We start from the raw sequence: 25,186 nt of genomic DNA, 5'->3' as shown, positions 1-25,186 counted from the left end.
GCAAGTTACTCTTTCTGAGCTTCCGGTTCTCCTTGGTTAACATTGTTGGGAGGATCAAATGAGTTAGTGTCTGTAAAGCATTTAAAGTGCTGTTTGTCTTGTCTGTTATTATGGTAAAGACAGTGATCTCCAATTTATAGACACAGAAACTGAGGAACTGAGAAGTTAGATAACTTGTCCAGTGTCACACAGGAAATAAGTGGCAAAGCAGAGATAGCATTTGGCCTATAGTCCTAGAAATACACTGGACTTGAAAACTAACTAAACAGGGGCACCTGGGTGGCTCAGTCGGTTAAGCATCTGCCTTCGGCTCAGGTCGTGATCCCAGGATCCTGGGATGGAGCCCTACATCGGGTTCCCTGCTCAGTGGGGAGCCTGCTTCTCCCTCTCCCTCTCCCTCTGCCTCCTGCTCTGCCTACTTGTGATCTCTCTCTCTCTCTGTCAAATAAATAAAATTTAAAAAAAAGAAAAGAAAACAAACTAAGCAAAAAAATGAAACCAGAACCATAGCAGTCCATACCATAGTCACTTCTAGAGGCAGTTTAATTTCAGCAACACAGTATCATCTGTCAAGTTAAATTCATTTTAATTCTAAATGTTACTGATTTTGTGGTTTTGTGTGCGTTTAATTTGTAAAATATTTTTTGGTTTACAATGGAATGAAGGTCCTAAGCGAAGTTTATATTTCATAAGAAACATTTTTTTTCAAGTGGGTGGGTAGAGTTCTTAATTCTTTTTTTTCCCCTTTAATATATTTCTCAACTTTGGGAAGTACTAGATTAGTCAGCACTAGTACCTGGAACTGACAATAAATTTTCAGCCAAGTATGACCTGTCATTTTGGCCAATCCAAAATAAACTCAGCAAATTACTGAGTATCTCTCCTCGGTCAGTCAGTGCCCTTCAGAAGTTAAGCGGACTGTGAGTGATACTTAACAATCTAGAGAATGCTATACATTGCTCCTGGACACTTTTAGAATGATTTCTTCTTCAAGTGAATTCATGTGCTAGGTAGTTTATAGATTGTATATTTGTTAGAAATGCCAAGAAGAAGTTCCAGATAAAACTGAGAAGCTCTTTCACATATAGCATTCATATCATAGTTAATGATGGCACCCATTCAATGACATTTAAGAAAAGAAAATTGAAATCACTGAAGCACATCCAGTGGGTTTATATGACATGCAGATTGACCCATTCTTCTAAGTTCTGATATCTCTTTTGTTAAGCACTGAGGAAGCACTATTTCAAAATAAATTAAACTTTCCTTAAGGGTATAAACCAGAAGATCTTCATTACTTGTTTAGTACCTGAAATCTCTGGGATTGTGGACTTAATGAGAAAGTAATGAATTTACTGCTTTTTTTTTCGTTATTTACATAAGAGGAATTATGAAACAGGCTTGGACAATAAGGTTTATTTAGCCAACTATATTGAGGTATAAAGTACGATAAATGGTGCATATTTAAGTGTATTCCAAACCTTCTATAATTTTCTACTGATGTCATTAAATTAGGAAAATAAAATTAGAAGTCATCACAAGTTTTTCTTCTTTGGGTATTTTGCTCATCTATTTTCCAAAATCTGTTTGAGAAAAAAATTTTCATCTTGGTCCCTGCATTTTAAAAGGCTAACTGGTATTCAGGGGTATATGTGTGCATGCCTCATCTTTATTTACTTATTTTAAATTGCTTCCTGACAAGACAGATTTAACTTAGACTGTTGGCCATTGGGCTAAACATTTTATAGAATTATTGACCTATTCTCTCACAGTGAGCCAAATGTTTATTATTATAATCCCCACCCTCTTCCAACATGGAGCATGCTTTGACGGGCTCATAGTCCCTCTAGTATTCTCCCTTTCCTGTGTATCTCCTAATCAGATGGAAAATCACTTCAGTCATTTCTCACTGGATAATGGAAATCAACCAAAGCATCTTCCTGAAGTGAAATTGGGGTGCCGGAGTTTTTGTTCTATTTGAATTCCTTTCTAAAGATGTAGGAGAAAGTCTCTGATGAGAAGGCCAGATATGGGTAAGTTCCACGTAGAACTTGCTTACATGCTTGAGAGCTTTCCCCCATTCATTCCGTAGCCCTTCAGCCCGTGATACTAACTGCCCTCAGATGGAGTACAGGGTCAGAAAAATGTGCTTTTTACAAGATAGCTGCTGTCAGAATCCAGGGACTTGTAGATCATTCACTTGACACATTTCCCCAGCAGAGCTATTTCTCTGTCAATCTAGGAGACATTTCTCTGTCTGTTCCCTGTTGGTGTGAGGCAACCAGATGACTTGCCTAAGGAGCAGGTGAGGGAGAGAGAAGCATGCTAATCTTTATTCTGCATTCCACATTTAACTCTGGAAGACTAGCAGAATTTAGCACGTTCCTAAACTATAATTTTCCGTTGAAAGAAAAAACTCCTAGTTGTGGGATGCTCCTATTCTTTTATGTCCTTGTGGAGAAGAGGCTCATCTCATCCTTTCTTCCTGAGAACGTTCAATTTCATTGTTCCTTTCCTCGTCAAACCAGAATTTTTTTGGCAGAACGAGTAGCTGACTATTATTAACGATGATAATAGCAACATTCTCTCTTGCAACTAGATTGTGTCAGTATGCCTTACAGAAGACTGGAAAAACCTGATGGTTGTGGCCCCATTATAGCTTATTTCCAAATTTACAAAGGACTAACCTTCAGGTTTATGTTTGAGGACGTTAATTATGACAGTCTGAGTACTGACCATAAGGCACTTTTCTATGGAACCAGCCTTCAAAGAAATGTTTACCTAAGCATTTCTAAACCAAGAATTCTATTATAAGTATGCTGCCATCAAGTCACAGGGTCTGGTGATGACAGAGTATAGAAATAGTGACTGTACTTAGAACTCCAATTATTACATTGACTGGAATTTAAGGTTTTAGATGGTGGGTTGGACTAGATGCCCTTCAAGATTTCAGTATTAAGAGTCTTATTTATGCTTTGTGGTTATTGTATCACTGCCAAAAGGAAAATACGGCCAATTTAATATTACCCTAAGGTCAGTGGAAGTAAAAACAAGATGGAGCTATTTTAGTTTCTGTAAATCTGTTCTTCTGGATAATTACTTGGTGGAAAAAATACTATGTGTTGATGCTTTATTTCTTAACAATCTAACCAGACTAGTTTTAGTTTTATATATAACCCTTTAACATTTGTTTCCATGATGCTAGATTTTTTTTTCCTGTTGTAATGATAAATAACCTTATTTTGCTTTTTTTTTTCTTTCCTTCCTTCCTTCCTTTTTTTTTTTTTTTTTCTTTTTTAAAGGTACTGTCCAAGAAGCCGGAACACTATTAGCCAGCAAGAATGTCCATGTCAACTGTTTGGATGAGGTAAAATTTAAAAAGTTGAATAAAGTGCTTTACTTTTTATAAGAATGGATAATATATGAAATGTAATGGTAACAGTTTTCTAGCATTTGTACTTAAGTTATATTAATCTCTAAACCAAATGTAAGTAGACCCTTTACAAAAGATAAATAAGCATGTAAAAACATGTTTAATTGTATTAATCAAATAAGTCCAAATTAAACCAAATCATACCATTTCTTGAGAAACATTGGACTTTTATATAATGATGGATTAGGTGTAAATTGACATCACACACTGGAGAAAATTTTAGAATCTGTGTCATTTTTATTTTTATTTATTTATTTTTTAAAGATTTATTTATTTATTTATTTGAGAGAGAGAGAATGAGAGAGAACACATGAGAGGGAGGAGGGTCAGAGGGAGAAGCAGACTCCCTGCCGAGCAGGGAGCCCGATGCGGGACTCGATCCCGGGACTCCAGGATCATGACCTGAGCCGAAGGCAGTCGCTTAACCAACTGAGCCACCCAGGCGCCCCATAGAATCTGTGTCATTTTTAAATGTGCATACTTTTGATACAGCAATTCTACTTCTAGGGTAGGCTAATCAAACCTAAACTCAACTTCCTAGAATAATTGCTCTTCAAAATAATTTTCTGCAATGATGGTGGTGTCTTTTCTGACCTGTACAATATTAGCCATTAGCCATGTGGGGCTAGTGTCTACCTTATTATACAGGGTGGCTCTAGTGCTAGAAAGTTAGATGAACATCACTTGCTCATGCAAAAGGGGAAGCGGTTTTATTGACTCTTTACCCAGAAATGTGTACCAAAATTAATGTCAGACAAAATAAAATTAAAAGCAAAAAAATTTAAAAATTTTAAAAAGATGACTTTTTCTCCTAGATTACTAATTAACCCACCAAGAATATAGTAGCTTTAAGTCTTCCTTATAAGCCTATAAGCTTTGAGATTCATAAAGAAAAAGATAGAATTCAAAGGAGAAATTTGTAAGGTCACAATAATACCTTTAAGAAACCACCAGATTAAGTAGCAAAAAAGTAATATAGGGAACAGAAAATTTGGATAACTAATTGACAGTCAATGCACTGTGTGTAAAATGGAAAAAAAATAGTACATTTTCTTTATGTGGAACATTGATAAAAAATAGTCTATGTATTATACTATCTTATAAAGGAAATTTTAGCTAATTTCAAAGAAGTTCACCTAATGCAGTAGAATACACTGAAAATAAACAAAAATATGATCCAAATAACAAAACAACCTGAAAAATTTATTTTAATTCTAGGTAATTCTTGGGTTAAAGAAGGAATAGAACTAGAAATTGTCTACTATTTAGAACTAAAAACAACATTTATCAAAAGCTACCATTTATCAAAATCTGGGTTATATGGCCAAAGTGATAGAGGAAATTTTGCAGCATTTATTATTGTACTTTCAATCTGTGGTGTTCTGAGCTTTTAACTTGAAATTTTAAAAAAAGATTAGGCTATACTCAGAGGGTAAAGGAAATGAACCAGTGAAATAAAATAGAAATAAACATTTGAAAAAGCCACCAGGCACAAGCAACAAAAGAAAAAAATAAAAATTTTTATGCTTCAAGTATACCATTAAAAAAGTGAAAAGATAATCCACAGATTGGTTTTACAAATCATATCTGATAAGGGACTTATAATTAGAAGCTGTTATAAACTTCTACAACTCAATAATAAAAAAGACAACCCTATTATAAAATGGGCAAAGGATCTGAATAGATATTGCTCCAAAAAGATATTCAGATGACCAATATGCACATGAAAAAATGCTTGATATTAGTTGCCAGGGAACTGCAGTGAGATACCACTTCCTACCCCTGGGATGGCTATAAAAAAAATGAAAGTGAAATGCAAATGAAAAAATGCTCAATATTAGCTGCCATCAGAACTGTAGTGAGATGGGGCACCTGGGTGGCTCAGTCATTAAGCGTCTGCCTTTGGCTCAGGTTATGATCCCAGGGTCCTGGGATCGAGCCCCACATCGGGCTCCCTGCTCAGCAGGGAGTTTGCTTCTCCCTCTCCCACTCCCCCGCTTGTGCTCGCTCACTCTCTCTCTCTCTCTTGCTGTCTCTCTCTGTTAAATAAATAAATAAAATCTTTAAAAAAAAAAATACAGACTGTAGTGAGATACTACTTCATACCCACTGGGATGGCTATAATAAAAGAAATAATAACAAGTATCGATGAGGATGTGGAGAAATCGGAGCCCTCATTAATTGTTGGTGGGTGAGTGATGCAGCCACTCCGGAAAACAGGTAGTCAGTTCCTCCATTGGTTAAACATAGAGTTTCTATATGACCCAGTAATCCTAGGTATATACCTAGGAAAAGTAAAGCATATATCAACACAAAAGCTTGCTCATGAGTGTTGATAGCAGTATTATTCTTACTAGCCAAAGTTGGAAACAACCCAAATATCCATTAACTGATGAGTGGATAAACAAAATGTAGTATATCCATACAGTGGAATAGTCATTCATAAAAAAGAATTAAGTCCTGGCAAGTGCTATAACATGGATGAATCTTGAAAATATTTGCCAAGTGAAAGAAGCCAGTCACAAAAGACTAAATATTATATGATTTTATTTATAGGAGATGTCCAAAATAGGCAAATCTATAGGGACAGAAGGTAGATTGATTAGTGGTTGCCTAGGGCTGGGTCAGAGAGTAGGGGGCCAGGGAGGAAATAGGAATGACTGATAATAGGTATGTGGTTTCTTGTGAGGGTAACAAAAATATTCTAGTTGATTGTGGTGATACTTGTATAACTTCTGTAAATATACTGAAAACTATTTAATTGTGTGTATTAAATGGGTGAATTATATGGTATGTGAATTATATATCTCAATAATGCTCTTTAAAAATGAAAGAAAAAGCAGTTATCACGACCAAAATATTAGACACAGTTTGAAAAGTCTAAGCAAGAAAATAATGAAATAAACACCAAGAAACTAAGAGAGAGCATGACTGCAGTTATAAAGGAAATTTTCATAAGTTTTTGTTTAAGCCAATACATATGAAAACCTATATAAAAGTAACTTCATAGAAAAATAAAAATGAATATATTTGTCTCATATAGAATATGAGATTCCAGAAAACTGGAATAATTAAGGAAAATTTGTGTAAATATATTTAAATGCCAACCACTTTCTAAAGCTGCAAACCTGAGTAAGCGTTACAAAACCTTCAAGGACTTCTCATTTTACACAGATTATACTGTTAGTTCATAGAAAGACAGGAAGATACCCACTCATTTGATAAGACTAGCATAACACTGATGCCAAAACAGGAAAAAGCCAAAGAAAACCTTGGGCCCAATTCAGTTTATAACTCAGATGCAAAAACACTAAGTAAGATACTAGCAAATTGATCCAGTAGTATATCAAAAGAATAATTAGACATAAATAACCCAGTAAGGTTTCTCTAAAAATGATAGGACGGTTTAGTTTTAGAAAATCTTTCAATTATTATATTACAGAATAGAAGAGAAGCAAATGTGATCATCTCAACAGATGATAAGATTTAGCATCCATGGATGGTAAAAGCTCTTAACAGATTAGGATACAATAGGGTTTGTTTGTTTTTTTCCTTTGATAACTTGATAAAAGATAAAAGGTTTGTGGAAACCTTCCACAAACAATAGCATCCTACTTAATGTTAAAACATTAGACACACTCTCATATTTAATGTTAAAACCTTAGAAGAATGAGGATCAAGACAAGGAGATTCCTGGAGATGCTGGGGACAGATTTGGCTTCCTTGATATTCCTTCAAGGCAATACTCCTCTCCCGGAGAGTTTCCCACTTGCATTCTCTTTACCTGGAGGATTCTTCCACCGGTTATTTAAATCCTTTGTGTCTTCAGTCCCTTCAGGAAAGGATTTGTTAAATGCCACCTGCCTAGAGGGACCTTTCTTAACTGTCCTTTTTCAAATAATAATCTCCTCTTGCTCTCTGGCATTGTTTCCCTGTTATCGATGTTCTTTTCCTAGAACTTGTATTACCACCTGCCTTGTCACCTCAACTAAAATTTAAATGTCAGGGACTTAGACTTGGAGGGGCATGGAATTAGTTCATTGCTACCCACAGCGCACAAACCTGTGTCAGACATATATTAGGCACTCAATAAATATTTGCTGAATGAATGAATGCTTTAGGTAATGATCCAGAATTGTAACATAATAGGCTAATATTGATAAATTCTTTCATTTAAGAATTATGGGACAGAAGCTTCAGTTCTTTTTAGGGTCATTAATATCTAAAGAATTTTAGCTGCTTGTTTTTCACGCAGTTAAGCAGACTTCTTCCAAAGTTGCCTTTGGGAAATGACAAGGAAGTGAGGATTTTTACTCTTGGCGTTTCAGTGATTCTAAGATGCCATGGATTTTAAGACTCATCCAGATTTCAGAGATATTAAAAAAATGAAGGGGGTGGAGATTGGTGATAATTTGTAAGATTCTAGTATTTGTGAAATACAACTCAATTTCAGAGATCTTAAAATATGAAAATAAAGTGATTCTTTTTTTTTTTTTTTTTAAAGATTTTATTTATTTATTTGAGAGAGAGAGAGCATCAGAGCGGGGAGGGTCGGGAGGGTCAGAGGGAGAGGCAGACTCCCTGCCGAGCAGGGAGCCCGACGCGGGATCCCGGGACTCCAGGATCATGACCTGAGCCGAAGGCAGTCGCTTAACCAACTGAGCCACCCAGGCGCCCAATAAAGTGATTCTTATAACTGATGGATTACAGGGGCGCCTGGGTGGCTCAGTCGTTAAGCGTCTGCCTTCGGCTCGGGTCATGGTCCCAGGGTCCTGGGATCAAGCCCCGCATCGGGCTCCCTGCTCAGCAGGAAGTCTGCTTCTCCCTCTCCCACTCCCCCTACTTGTGTTCTCTCTCGCTGTGTCTCTCTCTGTCAAATAAATAAAAATCTAAAAAAAAAAAAATAATAACTGATGGATTACATATAACATTATGATAACATTTTATGAAACCTTATTTCTCTTTTCTAATTTGAGCAGGGATGGACATTAGGTATTTTATTTTTCTAACTGATACTAACTTGTTCCATTTTTATAACTAGAACAAGACATTTTCAGTTTATTTTGAACATGGGATATTCTCTTCTATGTCTAGTAGATTGATAGTATTTTAAATTATTCAATTCCTTTTCTTTTTTTTTTAAAGATTTATTTATTTATTTATTTGACACCCAGGTGCCCCTTAAATTATTCAGTTCCTTTTCTTGCTATTATACTGGAATATATAAAAGTACTAGAAAGACTAGAAAATTTATAGGACGGTAGCTTTATATCTGTTTGGAACATTAAGATTTATTAATGTCACTTCCTTTTTTTCTTTGCACATTGAAATGTTTCCACAAATAACAGGCAGTACTGTAACCATGATAATGCATCGTAAAAATTACATTCAAAATTTGTTATTCTTTTTGTTCTTATAATCCAAAATTGAACTAAGATAAGAAAGTATATGTGATATCCACTTAACTTGGAAAGCTTCTATGCATTTCATAATATATACAAACATCAAATCATTATGTTGTATACCTGAAATTGATACAACATTGTATGTAATTTTTACCTCAGTAAAAAAAAGAAAAGAAAGCTTACCATAAATTATCACTTAACACATGTTTGGCTTCTATTACCCAGAATCAACCAGCCCAGCACTGAGACTTGATATGGGAAAAACATACACTGCATTATAGACATGACAAAGATAACAATTTCAGAGATTGCATAGCAGATGATATGATTGGGTTTGCTCATTGCCTCTTTAAAAAGCTCTCATGGATTGGCTCTGAAAAACCAATCCCTATTTAGACTGCTGGTAAATAAGAAAGAGCAAAGAGAAAGAAAGGAAATTAAAAAAAATAAATAAAAAGAGGAAACAGGATCAGGAAGCAGGGAGGCAGACAGGTAAATGGACAGAAGTGATCAACACAGAGGACAGTTAAAACACAAGCAGACATAAACAGGTGAGGACACTTTGCAATGTAACCTCCTAAAATTTTGCACATCTCCTTCGTTCTTAAGCATCTTTTCTCATTGTATTGAATGCTGCTTTAGACTTATTTACATATAGGACAGTATTATAGTGTCAGGCTTATTCACTCAGAGCTAGATAAGCTTTCCTTGTAGGATGGGACTGCTGTGTGATTGACTGCCCACCTGCTTGTACTGTGTCCTACCCCCACCTCCCCGGCTGCATGCTAGCTTCTTACATCCAGGTTATAGCATCCTTCGGGGGCCATCACCCTAGTCATGCTCTGAATACATTTTTGCCTCATTCAAAAGGTAATAACCATATAGTTCATTCCCACTTCCTCAAAGCTGCGTTTGTGTAGTGAGATCCTGATTGCCATACCCACCCGAGCCACTCCCAACCTTGAAATACCTCATCCTTGTAGAGTGTGGTACTTGCCTCTCCAGTCCTTGGGGAAAACAATGGAAAAGAACATTTGAATCTGGGACACCTGGGTAGCTCAGTCAGTTAAGCATCTGACTTCAGCTCAGGTCATGATCCCAGGGTCCTGGGATCGAGCCCCACATTGAGCTCCCTGCTCGGCGGAGAGCCTGCTTCTCCCTCTGCCTCTGTCATTCTCCTGCTTATGTTCTCTCTTGCTCTCTCTCTCTCTGACAAATAAATAAATAAAATCTTAAAAAAAAAAAAAAGAATATCGATGGCTTTTGTTCATAATAACAGTGTGGAATCATAAAGAACAAGTCAAAGTATGTTAGTATTCAGAGGTTTACCACAGTAAAAGATTTAATGTTTTGGAGAGGTTTTTATCAAAAACAGCTTTGAAATGCTAGCATTTATATAGTTTGTCCTGGTTTACTTTGAAAATTCACTTATCTAGAACAGCTTGTTCATTTATCTACCAAATAGTATCAGATACCCACAACAAATAAGTTTGGATGTTTCACTGGATCTGTACAAAACATATGGAGACTAAACAATGTAGTGTAAATACTACCAACCATTTCTCGATATTTATACAGTCATTTATATGATCAAATCATATATGTAATTAAAATATACATGGGGTTTGGGGATCATTATTTTAAAAATGATATCATGATAATATACATTTCCTGCATCTTATTTTTCTCATCGGCAGTAATGTGTGGACATTTCTCCAGTTCACTAGATATAGATGCATTCAGTCAGTAGCTTCATGGTATTCCATGTTGTGGATATAACATACTTCATTCATACTTTCTCTTTGACAGGCATTCTAATTGTTTTGAGGTTTTTTTTTTTTTTTTTTTTTTTAGTATTTATGCATTTGTATCTGTTGGTTCATTTGTTTTCCCAGGAGCTATGTGTGGTAGAGATGAGAGCCCCCATGATCTAGGTTTGGTGCCTGCCTGGCCATTTTACTGGTTATGTGAGGTTGAGCAAGTCTCCTCTGAATCTGTCTGCTAACCTATAATAAAAAAAAATCAGGTAACAAAACCATCGTTTTTCCTCAGCAGTTTATGGAAGATCCAAGTGAGGAAATAAACATAAAAGTACTTTACGGATTATAAAGATGAATTTAGTAATTCATGTTTCTTTTCTGTTTTTAAATTAATTGCAGGAATTGTTCACAGGGGAAAAGGTAAATAAGTAAAACTAATACTTCTTTCCTTTCTATTAAAGAATGGAATGACTCCTCTAATGCATGCGGCCTATAAAGGAAAACTTGATATGTGCAAATTACTTTTACGACATGGAGCTGATGTAAATTGTCATCAACACGAGCATGGGTACACAGCCCTCATGTTTGCTGCACTTTCTGGTGAAGTTTTAGCATTTATTCTAATATATTAATATTAGTCATCCATACCAATTTGGTATAAGTACATACATACTTTTAAATTAAATGCTTTTTTTATTACAGTAATTTTAAGATCAGTTCTTACAGAAAAAGTAGGAATTGGGTTTTGAAGTTATAATATATGAAATATGTTATATAGTTAATTTGGTGATAATGTTTCTTTACATATTTAAGTCACCTGATTGTATTGACAGTCTTATGTAGCGTTAAGGAGTTAGATCGTTAATCCTTCAGGTTAGTTCTGTTGATGTACTGTATCCTTGTGTTTTGAAGTAATGTGAAAACGTCTTTGTTGTTGTCTTGAGAAAACAGCTGGTATGATAGAGCTGTCTCTGTGCTTCCCTGACATTTATGTACTAAATTATGCTGATCCAATTAGAAACTTACTCTTATTCATGTTGCATATGATTTGTGAATAAAGACAACTGGGAAACATTTAAAATTAAGTGGAGTTATCTATAATTGTAGGTTTTTTTTTTAAGAAAATAAAGATGTAATATAATATTCTCACACTTTAAAAGGAGTAATCTGTATTTTTATAAGCCTGGAACAGGAAAGCATGGGAGGGCGGTGGGGGGCATAGATGGGCTAGATGGATAATGGGTATTAATGAGGGCACTTGAGCAACATTACATAGTAGCGGTGTTGTATATAAGTGATGAATCACCATATTCTGCACCTGAAACTAACATTGTACTATATGTCAACTAGCTGGAATTTAAATAAAAATTTGGGGGATAAAAGGAAAGCATTTCTAAATGTGATATATGAAATATATAATTCAAAAAGGATAACATTGACCAATTTGATTATATATAATTTTAACATTTCCAAATATAGAATATACCATATATGGAGTAAAATACAAATGAAAAACTAAGGAAAATATTTATTATGTGTCTTTAAGGGTCATATCAGTATATATCAGGAGTTCTCATAAATCATTTAGAAACAAGTGCTGCAATAGAAAATTGGACCGAAATTGAACAGAAAACAAAAGAAATACAGCTGGCTCATAAGGATATAAAACACTTTCACCAATAAACAAAGGCAAATTGGAAGAATAAACAATCATTTGTCACTTACCGTATTGGCAGAGGATAAGAAAGAGTGATAATGTCCAGCATTGGCGTAGGGACTTCTCTGTACCATTTTGGGATATGCACATCAGCCCAGCCTTGCTGGAAGTCAGTCTGGCAAACTACATTTAAAATATGCATAACTTTGGGTGCCTGGGTGGCTCAGTCGGTTAAGCGGCTGCCTTCGGCTCAGGTCATGATCTCGGGTCCTGGGATCGAGTCCCACATTGGGCTCCCTGCTCAGCGGGAAGCCTGCTTCTCCCTCTGCTTGCAGCTCCCCCTGCTTGTGCTCTCTCTCTCAAATAAATAAATAAAATCTTAAAAAAAAAATGCATAACTTTGATTTCTGCAGTGTTTTCCAGGAACTGTTCCTAAGGAAATGATAGTTCGAACTTGCTAAAATTAATGGAAAAAGCTGGTCACTGAGTATAGTTTATAATAGAAAAATATCTGTAATGATTACGTTAGTGATAGAATGCAAATAGAATAAAGGCAAATGGATGTTTAGAGAGAAAAGAGTATAGAAAGAGAGACTATCACCTGTTAAATCATTATCCCAAGACCTATAGGTGTGAGGGTTGGGATGGGTTAGTAGATACTAAGTGGAGACTTCTTTTCATTTTCTCTCTCTTTATTGTTGCTATTTTTCGTTTTGACTTTACACTAAGCTTTATCTGTAAGAAAAATATATTTTGTTAAAAAAAAAAGTGATAATTCCATACCATTTGTGTATTGCCTGGAGGGAGGGGTTTTACAAAAAATGAGGTTAATTTCTGTGTGGATTTTTGGTATCATTTTCCTCTTTACTGTGGTTATGATTTACATTTTAGAAAAAAATGAAAATATTCACAAGATAGAAACCTAAAACTAAATGGGGAAAAAGCGTCCAGGTAAATTAGAAGGGGGTATTTGAATTGTGCATTCCTTAGTATTAACTGACATGTTCCTTTTTAACGTCAGGTAACAAAGACATCACATGGGTAATGTTGGAGGCCGGTGCCGAGACAGATGTTGTCAACTCTGTAGGAAGAACAGCAGCTCAGATGGCAGCCTTTGTGGGTGAGTTTTTATGGCTGCTTTAAATTTAAGTTTTATCCAAAATGTCCTTCATGAAAACATACCACTTTGCTTCTCAGAGTACAAATACCGTCGTGTTTATTTTTTAAAAAAAGCAAAATGTTTACAGTTTGCTAGGTTTTGTCTGACTTAGCGAACTATACAGTGACACTTTGGAGAAAATGAGGAGGTTATTTGGAATTTCCACTTTGTGAGATACCAAGATAGTGGGGCCATTTTGGTTGTAGTTAAATGCTTTGAATGAGTATATTTTATTTCTCTAAGGGAAGTAGTTTAACCTAAAGTCAAGAACATGAACTGTGACGTCAGTAATCCTCACTTGAAATTCTGGCTGTGCCACTCAATAGCAGGTTACTTAATCATTCTGACCTTCACTTTCCTCATTGCACCTTGGTTCATGGTTCCTGAAAGGATTAAATGAGATGCTGACCGAAGGAGCTTTACGGGTAGCACTAAATAGATGCCATCAGTTACTGTTGCTAATAAAAAATGTCCACAATGCAATTTTTTCCTAGAAAGGAACATTAATAATAATATAATATATAGCTGCTTCATTATCATCCTCCTCAAGTACAAACATTTATTGTGTATGCCCAGTATTTCTTGGTATATTCATCCTGTTCCTGGACATAATATGAGGGGTTTGGAAGAGAATGGCGTGAATATTTGGTCATTGGTATTTTGGTCCCACTGAGTTGGCAGTTAAGGAGAGTCTAGAGATGGACAAGCAGATATATAAACATCTGATTTATTGGGAATGCAGCAAGTGGCCTTTGTGGGACGAATAAATCATTAAACAAATACTTAATGTTTACAGTGTATATACCAAACTTTGTGCTTTGGTTACAGTGCTGAACGAGACAGAGGCTGTCCATGTATTCATGGCAGTTAGAGACTAACAGCAGTGACAGGCATTGTGGAAATACACTCCAAGGGACAACTTAAGGGTTTCATAGAAATATATCAGAGAGGGATCTTTTATCCTATTCCAAGGGGGTTTCGAGAGAAAGTACATTTAAGTTGAAATATAGTGGGAATTAGTCTGATATAGGAGGCAGTAACCGTATATTTTGTTAAGTCATTGCCCCCTTTTATTGCCCGCAAGTGGAAAGGTTTATATAAATACGTGCACACGTGTGCAAGATTCTTCTCTTTTAAAAAAGATTTTTATCTTTTAAAAAATATTTATCATACAGTTATATTCCTTGTGAGTTGTTTCCTTCCCTGACCAGTGTGCTGTGGAAGTCTGTCTCATCTCAGCAGGTCTAAATTCAGTTGTTCCAACAGCTACCTAATATTCCATGATACAAGCACCTGCAGTTCATTTAGCTCTCCCCTACGGATGAATTTTACAGTGTTTTTTTTTTTTAATGATTTTATTTATTTCTTTATTTCAGAGAGAGAGCACGTATGAGCGGGGGAGGGGGTGGTAGAGGAGCAGAGGGAGAGGGACAGACAGACTCCGTGCGGAACACAGAGCCCAATGCAGGGCTCAGTCCCATGACGGTAACCTGAACCAAAATCAAGAGCTGGATGCCCAACTGACTGAGCCACCCACGTGCCCCAATGGCACAATTTTTAAAAATCACTATAAATAATGTAATAATTATCCTTGAGCTTATATTTTTACATAGTACTGCTTTAATACGTGTAAAACATACTCTCAGAAGTAAAATGGCTGAGACACAGGGTCTGTATTTTTAATTTTAGTGTAAGTCTAGACTGCTTTCCAAAAGAGCATAGCAATTCATACTCCTGTGAGCATCTTCATCAGAACTGGGTGTTTTCACTCTTTCATTTTTGGTAGTTGAAAAGATGCTGTATTGTGAATTTGCTTTCCCCCCATTATCCATGAAATTCAGCTGCTTCTGTTGTTGGTCATCTATGTTTTTCTCTTCTGTGGGTGGCTGCTCATACTCATTATGTATTTTCCCTTTGGGTTGTCTTTTTTCTTATTGCTTTGAGGAGCTTTATTTGTATTATGGATGCTAATCCTTTGTCTATCAAATGTGTTTCAAATAGTTCATTATATATTTTTCTTTTGACTTCATGGGAACTTATTTTTAAATAATCCTAGTTTTCTCTTATAGCTTCCATGGTTCTTGTCTTGTCAAAAGAATTCTTGAGCGGGCGCCTGGGTGGCTCAGTTGGTTAAGCGTCTGCCTTTGGCTCAGGTCATGATCCCGGGGTCCTGGGATCGAGCCCTGCATCGGGCTCCCTGCTCAGCGGGAAGCCTGCTTCTCCCTCTCCCACTCCCCCTGCTTGTGATCCTGCTCTTGCTGTGTCTCTCTCTGTCAAATAAATAAATAAAATCTTTAAAAAAAAAAAAAAAAGAATTCTTGAGCATGAATTAGATAAGTATTCTCCTAAATTTCCTTCAGAATTTTTTTTTTTTTTTGTATTTTCAAGATTTGATTTTTTAGAGTTCATTTTCCCCTGGATATTTAGTTAATTGTGATAGCACCACTTATGAAACCACTCAACATTTTCCTACTGAAAGTGAAATACCATTTTTGTGGTAAGTTAAATTCTCTTAAAAACTGCTATCTATTTCTGAATCTCATATTCTCTTCCATGGGGCTGCTTGTCACTTTGTATATTAATACCACATTGTCTGATCACATTGACTTTAAAGCAAGTGTTCCCTTCACCTATTCCTCTTTTTCTTTTTCTTTTTTTTTTAAAGATTTTATTTATTTATTTGAGACAGAGAGAATGAGAGAGACAGAGAGCACATGAGAGGGGGGAGGGTCAGAGGGAGAAGCAGACTCCCCGCTGAGCAGGGAGCCCGACGCGGGACTCGATCCCGGGACTCCAGGATCATGACCTGAGCCGAAGGCAGTCGCTTAACCAACTGAGCCACCCAGGCGGGACTTATTCCTCTTTTAATGCTTTCCTCCCTCCCTTCTTTTTTTTTTTTTTTTATTGTTTTTTATTTTTTATTTTTGGTTCTCGTTGGACTTTCATTAAATGGTTTTATAATTATTTGCAGTTATTGGCAACTGTATGATATGACATCCTATTCAATTGCATGGTATGCCTAAATATTGTTTTTTTGTTTCTTTTGCTTGTTTTTGGTCCTTTGGTCATATTCATTAGATTCCTTCACTGCAGGTCTTTTTTTTAAATAAAACTACATTCTTTTCAAGTTTATTTCTAAATAGTTGGTAGTTATTACCCATATTGTTAAGGAGAATTCCCACCACCACTTTCACACTCTGTCATTTCTAGCTGGTTATGGGTAATAAGGAGAAAGCTATTGATTTGTTTTTTTCTTTGTCATTTTTATCCTCGGTTTCATAGCTATTCAGTTTCATTTATTTTCTATTTGAATTAGCTCCAGGCTTCAAAGTAAGAAGAAATAATAATGGTGAAAATTGGCATGTCTGTTTTTTTCTATTTTTAATGGAAATATTTTTAGCTCTTCACTTTTTATGATATTGCTTTTGGTTTTACCATTGCTGAATGCCACTCTTTGTCTTGTTTCAGTTTTTAGTTCTACTTTTTTTCTGATAGGCCATTTTTTTTTTTTTTAGATTTTATTTAAATTCAAGTTAGTTAACATATAGCGTATTATTAGCTTCAGGGGTAGAATTTAGTGTTTCATCAGTTGCATATAACACCCAGTGCTCCTCACCTCAAGTGCCCTCCTTAATGCCCGTCACCCAGTTACCCCATCCCCCACCCCCTCCCCTCCAGCAACCCTCAGTTTATTCCCTATAGTTAAGAGTCTCTTACGGTTTGCCTTCCTCTCTCTTTTTATCTTATTTTATTTTTCTTTCCCTTCCCCTGTGTTCATCAGTTTTGTTTCTTCCACATATGAGTGAAATCATATGGTATTTGTCTTTCAGACTGGCTTATTTCGCTTAGCATTAATGCCCTCTACTTCCATCCAGGTCGTTGCAAATGGCAAGATTTCATTCTTTTTGATGGCTGAGTAATATTTCATTGTGTGTGTATACACACACACACACACACACACTTACCACCTCTTCTTTATCCATTCATCAGTCCATGGACATCTGGGCTCTTTCCATAGTTTGGCTATTGTGGACATTGCTGCTATAAACATTGGGGTGCATGTGCCCGTTCGAATCACTATTTTTGTATCCGTTGGATAAATACCCTAGTAGTGTAATTGCTGGATAGTAGGACAGTTCTGTTTTTAACTTTTTGAGAACCCTCCATACTATTTTCCAGAGTGGCTGCACCAGGTTGCATATTATAGCCATTCTTGATTCCTTTTTGGGTTTTTGCATTTGTCAATAATCTCTTTGCCCATCTCTTTGTTTTCAATCTTTATTATTTCATTTTAGTAGGGTAACTACTACTACTACACCTATATGTCTATAAACCCATGTAGGTGTGCTCTGTTCTCTAACCCAAATGATACTCTCTGGCTTTTAACAGGTACTCATCTTGGGCATATGTATGATTACTGATAAACTTGATTGCATTCCTCCTCTTTCACCTCATTTTTTTTACGCTTTGTTTTACTTGGTGGTTGGTGGTTTTTGCTTGTGCTTGGGTATAGTTTGTATGTGTGTGTGTGTGTGTGTGTGTGTTTCCTTAATGTGCCTGGCCTGGTCATGTTAGAGTGCATTTGTTTTATTTCTTTTATTAACTTGAAAGATCGAGAATGTTTTCCCATTCCACTAATGCTTACTCTCCTATTCATAACACTCTCAGTTTAACCCATATTTGTCAGTTAGTTAAAAGCAAGAGCAAAACTATCCCCCATGGTCCACCCCCAAGGCACTGCATTTGCCCATTTAGCAGTTTCAACATGAGGAAATCCTTCCAACTCATTTATTTTTCCACATTCTCTTTTTTTGCCTCGTCAGACAACACGCTTTTCCTTTCCTCCTCCAGCACTGCCACCAGCCGTGGACTTGGCTGAGAGGGTTTAGTATTTTTAGTACCAAAATGTTATTTGAATGTCATCCATCGTGGGTTACTTCTCTTTGACTGATCTTCACAGTCAACAAGACAATTCCTCAGTCAAGTTGCCTCCACCCATTTTTCAGATTAACCATCTCTGCTGCCAGGGGTTGGTCCACGCCCCTCTCCTTCCCCCTTGCCCCACCTTCAGCTGTCTGTTCCCATTTAGGTTTGGGTTACAGGACCTTCTCGCATGGTTTATAGGTTGAATATGGTTTGAAACCCATCGTAACCGAAATTCTGTTTCTCTCTGAAATGTGAGTTGTACCCGGGCTAGTTTCACGGTTCTTGTATCACTGTTCTTTTCCCTCAGTCGTACGTAGAAGTTACTTCACACTTTTCTAAATGCTTGGAAATGAGAATTCATTTTCCTTTATAAACTTTCCATATCTCATTCTGGAAGTGTGTTTCAATTTCAGTTTATCCTAAGAAATAAGAAGTTTTACTAAGATGTGTTTAGTTGTGTATATGCATGTTTTTGGTTATCCTGCCTAGGACTGACTCAGTGAGCCCATTCAGTCAGGAAGACTCAAGTCTAGCGATGGTAATCCTGGCCCCGGATGCACTGCCCACCCACCCTTGCCCAGCATTTATTTTCTGTAATAGTAGTACTATTTTATTTGTATTTATTCAGAATTCATTAATTAAATTAAATATCAGTAAAGCTAAATATTTAATTGTTTCCATTATAAATATTTAAATATAAATTAAGTAAAAGTTTATGAACTTTAAATATATATCACTCTAATGGAAATTATTAGCAGATTAGTTAAAATAAAATATCAAAATAATCTAAGCGCTATCTAAAATATAAAAAATGTAAAAATGTAAAAAAGATTAACCCTGAAATAAAGTAAAAGTAAAGTAATATATTTTTTTTAAAGATTTTATTTATTTATTTGAGAGAGAGAATGAGAGACAGAGAGCATGAGAGGGAGGAGGGTCAGAGGGAGAAGCAGACTCCCTGCCGAGCAGGGAGCCCGATGCGAGACTCGATCCTGGGACTCCAGGATCATGACCTGAGCCGAAGGCAGTCGCTTAACCAACTGAGCCACCCAGGCGCCCAAAAGTAAAGTAATATTATGTTGTCCTTCTTACAAAGGTGTAATCTGAAGAGATCTCTACTCCTGTGATAGTGTCATTGTTATGGAGCTGGTATTTTTATGTACAGATATTGCCAACTGCTCAGAGGGATTTTCCTGACTGTATTAGTGGAGAGATTGATGAGAAAGTAGAGTAACAAGCTAATTCCATACTTCCCCCAACTCCTTTACCTTTAGCTCATTCTCTGTCGATTTTGATTTTTTGTAGGAGCTATTTTATTTTTAATTTTATTTTATTTAAATTCAATTAACTAATGTATAGTGTATTATTAGTTTCAGAGGTAGAGTTCAGTGATTCATCAGTTGCATATAACACCAGTGCTCATTACATCACATGCCCTCCTTAATGCCCATCACCCAGTTACCCCACCCTCCAGCCCCCTTGTAGGAGCTATTTTAGAATATATACATTTTTTTATTAAATAGCATCACACATCTATTTATTGAAGCTGGATGTAGATTGTGTTTTAAGGAAACAGTGTAGTTTGTCTTCATCTCTGGTTCCTTCCTGCACCGTTGTGAATTCCCACACACAGTGACCTGTTAGTTTCCATGCCATCATATTCATGTCCTGCTTGTAGTAGGGGATTTGCTTCATTGTTGTTGCCTTTCCCTTCATGAATGTTATGGAGGTAGAGATGATCTTTTGCTAAACAGAGCACTTCATATCTTTAAATGAATGCTATTATTGTTTGACTTCTCCTCAAGATACCTATAGCAGAGCTTTCTGATTTAAAAAAAAAAAAGGAAAGGCAAAAAGGAAAAAACAAAACAAAACAAAACCCTGGTGTTTCTGTACTTAAGAACAGCATTAAATACTAAAAATGAGATTGTGATCACTACTAAAATTTCCCTTCAAATCAGGGACGTGTTCTTCTTCTATCATTTGTTTAGTTATTCTCCATCCATTTCTCTTTTTCTTTCAGGGATTTCTACTATTTTTCACCTTCACATTTCCTGGATCTGCCCTTCAGCTCTCATCTCTTCCATAATGATTTCCGTTTCCTCATTTTTCTCTTTTTAGATATTTCATCCACTTCGTCTTCTACATTACTATTTTAGTCCTCAGTAGTAACCTGGATTCCCTCTTTCAGTTTATCTGTTAATTTTATTTTAATTTTTACTTTTTTTGTCTATTTTAGAATTTTGAATATTTCTGCAGTCCACGAAACTTTACATTTTGTACTTGGTCTACTTAATTTAAGTGTTCCTGTTTGGTGATTATGGTTATGGTTTGGTTGTGGTTGTGGCCCATGTTGTAAGTATACTTCCCACCAAAGAAGCCATCTGTTGGAGGCAGTGCATAAGTCTTCCATGGTGCTGGATCCCCTTGGGTACTTCACTCCTTATCTCCTAGGCAGCCGGGTTAAGCTGACAGCGGTTATGGAGCAGGGAAGAGAAGGGCCACTGTCTCTATAACTGCGGGTATAGAACTCCAAGAACTGCCAGGCAAGCAGAGCCCTCTGCCAGCCTCAAGTACCAGAGTCCACCCTGCCCACGGTGCAGTCACTTTGTCGGCAGGATCGAGCAGACGCTCCCAGGACCGTGCACAAGTGGACTGGGGCCACATGGGCCAGCCAGGGCAGACCACTCTCCGGGAGCCCCCGTGCCTGGTCTCAGAACTCTCTGCTGCTGGTCCCCCTGCCTTCTGGACAGAGATCCCAAAAGAGCCTGCACCTGCCAATGTGCCCGGCAGGTTCTGCCTGTTTGCCCAGAGCGGCCACTTCCCTGCCCCAGAGAGTTAGTGGCGAGGGAGCTGGGAAGGGGGAAGTGACAGGAACACGTGTTCAGGTCACCAACTTCTCCAGGGACAGTTTTGCTTCCCTAGAACCAGTTTTACCTCTGAAGATGTCTTAGACAAGTGGCATAGGGAGCTGTAAGAAGCCATAATGTGAATTCCGAGTTTATGCCAGCAAAAGCTTTTTCTCTAATTCGTTTCACAAAGAGGCCAAGCTTTTCTCAAATTCAAGGGGAGGGGAGATTAGTGTAATAATAATAATAATAAGCTTTATATAGAATAAATTTATATTCTGTGTAAAGAAAGCCAGCTGTGATTTAGGGAAGAATGACCATCATTTCTGTAGGGGTGGAAGAAGATACATTTAAATTTAATTAAAAACAAGCAATTTCTATCAAATATATATATTTAGGGTCAATTGCAAATTGAACTCCATTTTTTTGTAATCCACATAATCTTCATATGTACTGTGGATTCTGTGTCTTTAAAAGGGGATTATGTTTTGGACTTCACAAAGCATGCTTATAAATGTTCCTCAAAACATTTTACCTCTGCCTGTCCTCTTCTACTCACTTTTCCTGAAAATTAAAGAAGTTGATTCATGTTTACTTCATGAGAACACAGCAACATAATTAATAAAAAATGGGAAAATGTCATATTTTGAATAATAAAATAACAAATTTCCTGTTTTTCTATTAAAAGGTCAACATGATTGTGTGACTATCATCAACAATTTCTTTCCTCGTGAGAGACTGGATTATTACACTAAACCCCAGGGGCTGGATAAAGAGCCAAAACTGCCTCCAAAGTTGGCGGGCCCACTGCACAAAATTATTACCACAACCAATCTTCATCCTGTCAAGGTAGTGTCGTGTTTATGGTCTTTGCTTTTTATTTAAATATTCCTTCAGAGTTTAAACTGCTCTTAATTATATAAGATCGTAGTTGTCTTGGTTGGGTTTCGTGGATACAGCGCTTGAGATATGGGGCTCTGTTGTTCAGTTGGCACAGTGAAGGACTGCTCTCGGTTTAAGCCTGAGAGAGAGTGAGAGACACAGGCTAGGCCAGGAGGAAAAGCTAGGCAAAGAGGTGGGTTCAGCTGAAGCCCGCCTTCCACCTCACCTCACCGGGAGCTCTGGACTGTCCATGACTCCAGAGAAGCAAGGGAGCCAGGCTTTTGGATCACTCAGTTGCCATTGGCTGAAGCCTGTCCCCGGAAGAAAAGGACAGGCTCCCATGTAGTGCCCAGGAAGGTGGCTTCTGATAGATGAAGGCAGTTCCCTAGAGCAGGAGGCAGCTCTGAGCCCCTAGCAGCCAACATTCCCAGAAGCTGGGACCGGGTACCTAGGCTGGTAAGGGGATTTGGGTGGGGAATCAGCAGCATCTACTACAATATTTATCCTTCCAGGAAATGTTCTGAAATGTGATCATGAGCATATACTTTAATGCAAGTAGCTATTTGATGCCTTTAAGTATTATAGTTCTTGCAGTATTAGTCAAATCACACAGATTTTCAAACTTTTTAGACCAACCCAGAAGTTCATTTGGCTTAACGGAGAAACTTCAGGAGCCATTCTGAACTATTTTCATTGCTCTTTTCTTCATAGTTTACATATAGCCTTTTTAGTTTGTTTACAAATTTTTTTTATCTTTATTTTTTATAAATCAATCCAAATGAGTATAATTTCCTCAATGAATCATTACAGAAAACTCTGTGTATGCTACAGTGATGCTGTTCTTTTTCAAATTTCACTCATCTATATCTTCATTCATAATGTGTAGATTTGATAGTAATTCAGGACTGTTTGGTGAGCAAGGTGGTGAACTGGATCTCAAACACTGAGATTTTCCCTTAATACAAAATGTTATTATAAATGCAGTAAAATTATATTTCCCTTAAAGTCTATTACAGTGAGTCTGTGGAACATACCAAACACCATTAAAATAAGTGGACAGTTCTCATAAAGTAACCCTTTGGAGATTGGCACTCATTTGAAGATATGAGTTCCAAATTATATGTGTTGTTCTTACTTTATTGATGCTTCCCTTAGCATACAGACTCTGAAGCTCAAGAAACAAACCAACCAACAAAACATACCTGTCCTGTGGCTTTCCACCCAAATTACTTTTCTGGGCCAGCAAGAGAGATGACAAACTCTCAGAGCCTTTTCCAGAAGATAGACTAATGGAGCCTGTTCTGTTTTTATTTTTCAAAACTCAAATGTCCTTCACATTCTGAAAGAACCCCAGGAGGTAACACCTGTGATCCTAAGAGGGCAAAAAAGAAATTCAGCCATGAACCATGTGTTTGTATTTACGGTGGTGATTATATGGAACTTAGAATTTAACCTTTAAAAAGTACTCAGCCTTCTGTATCAGTGGTGTTTTGTTTTTGTTTTCCTTTCCCGGCATACACAGGCAAAGAGAGAACTTCCATATAGGGGCTATCCCTGTCCATGGCACTCTTTCTCTTAGTGGTGGGGCAGGCTGGGGTGGGAAGACAGGATTTTTCCTAGGGATATAGTATTTCTCAGTGTAGAGAATGTGTGTGGTTTTATAGGTCCTTGCTCTCCCTCTGTCCTGAGCATTATAGGATCTTCGGGTTTAGACAGATTTGAAGAAATTCCCTGTGTTTTTCTGATTTACTGTCTTTTATATCTATGTTTCTACCCTTTGAGGTTGCACTAATCTCAATAATTGTGATAATTGAGTCTGTGGAGTAATTTTTGGTGTTCACAAGGAACCTAGACTCCCAGGGTTAAATGTTCTAAGAATTAGTGTATCTCTAATTATCTTTAAGAGCACCTGTTTGAGTAAATTAGAATAAGGGTATATTTATACAGGCAATAAATGGTAAAGTTATAGACACCGAAATAACCTAAATTCTATTTTTTTAGTACACTTGGTCTTATAAGAGATATTATTCGATGATTATAGTACCTTTCTTCAGACCAGACCTTGTTTTTTGTAGCTATAAATGATCTATTCACTTGAAAACCTTTCCCCCCTCCCCCCACACTTCAGATAAAAGTTGTGCAGTGCTTCTGTGGTGCCTTATTTTCGTTGCTTTACTGCTTTCCAAGCCAGCGACAGTCTTCCCGGGGTGTATTATAAAAAGGTAACAGCCACTCTATAAAGTCAAAGACCTTTTAAAAGCAGCACGGAAATCCTCCTCGATACACAATGCACCTTTTCACTACAGTGCACTTAACACATCTGCATTTGTGGCAAAGGGTAAGCAGCTCCTGTAGCATCACGGATATTTGTTTTCAGCAGGGACTCGGGCAGTTGTGCTGATGCCCAGAATACAGAGGTTTTAAAGGAGAAAAACCAAAATCACAGGAAAAATGATGACAGAAGTGAGCAGAGTCTCTTAAGTGGTCAGGAAACAGATGTACACAAGTGATCCTGTCTTTGATTATTAACTTTCTTAAGCCCAGAATTGTTGGTTTGGTAATTTTTTCTTAGAGGGTATTTGAAAAATAAAAAGAATTCAAAATGCCACTATATAAACATATTCTAACATTCTTCAGGAGATGAGCTGTATCAGGCTTTTCTACTTAATGGAATGTATTTATTCCTCTTCGATAATAATGAGATTTTCTTTATAATGGATGACTTATAATGCTGCAGAAATTAGAGGAAGGAAGCTAGTTCAAGTATTATTCTTTTGTGCGTATCTATGAGATGTTTCAGTAAGCTCGTAGTAGAGCTGTGGTTATGTATCATTTTTCTTTGGGTATAGTGGTGTATACTCTGAAGTAAGTAAAGCCTGATGTCTTAACAAAGAAAAAAAAACCATTAGTCTGGGTTCTGAGATTTTTTTGAAGTTTTTACTTGTAAGTTTAAGATCCTGTGCTTTGATTATAATGCTTTACACAAAAATATTGAACAGTTTCAAATGATTACAGTTGACAGTAGAAATATAAACATGTAATTAATGAGACTTCTCTGCCAAAAGTTAATTTTTGATGCATGTTATTGTAGGGAAAGTCGCCGGCAAATTTACCA

The 25,186-nt window shown here is 36.8% G+C and overlaps 1 protein-coding gene across 3 annotated transcripts in view; it reads left to right on the top strand.

Annotated features, from left to right (window-relative positions):
* Positions 1 to 25,186, top strand: part of ANKMY2 (ankyrin repeat and MYND domain containing 2) — a 37,391-nt gene that overhangs the window by 2,298 nt on the left and 9,907 nt on the right. For 2 of the 3 annotated variants that reach the window (XM_035020671.1, XM_035020672.1), the window contains exons 2-5: positions 3,303 to 3,367; positions 11,060 to 11,198; positions 13,277 to 13,375; positions 21,878 to 22,038. In XM_035020671.1, coding sequence (XP_034876562.1) covers positions 3,303 to 3,367; positions 11,060 to 11,198; positions 13,277 to 13,375; positions 21,878 to 22,038 — 464 coding nt within the window. Of the gene's footprint in view, positions 1 to 2,282; positions 2,306 to 3,302; positions 3,368 to 11,059; positions 11,199 to 13,276; positions 13,376 to 21,877; positions 22,039 to 25,186 lie in introns of those variants that run through there. The other variant, XM_035020673.1, reaches the window with a different exon arrangement.

The sequence above is a fragment of the Mirounga leonina genome, unplaced genomic scaffold (genome assembly GCF_011800145.1).
Source record: "Mirounga leonina isolate KUSES-001 unplaced genomic scaffold, KU_Mleo_1.0 Mir_174, whole genome shotgun sequence".
NCBI lineage: Eukaryota > Metazoa > Chordata > Mammalia > Carnivora > Phocidae > Mirounga > Mirounga leonina.
Note: the sequence above shows the minus strand (reverse complement) of the source record. Positions and strands in the feature narration are given on the sequence as shown.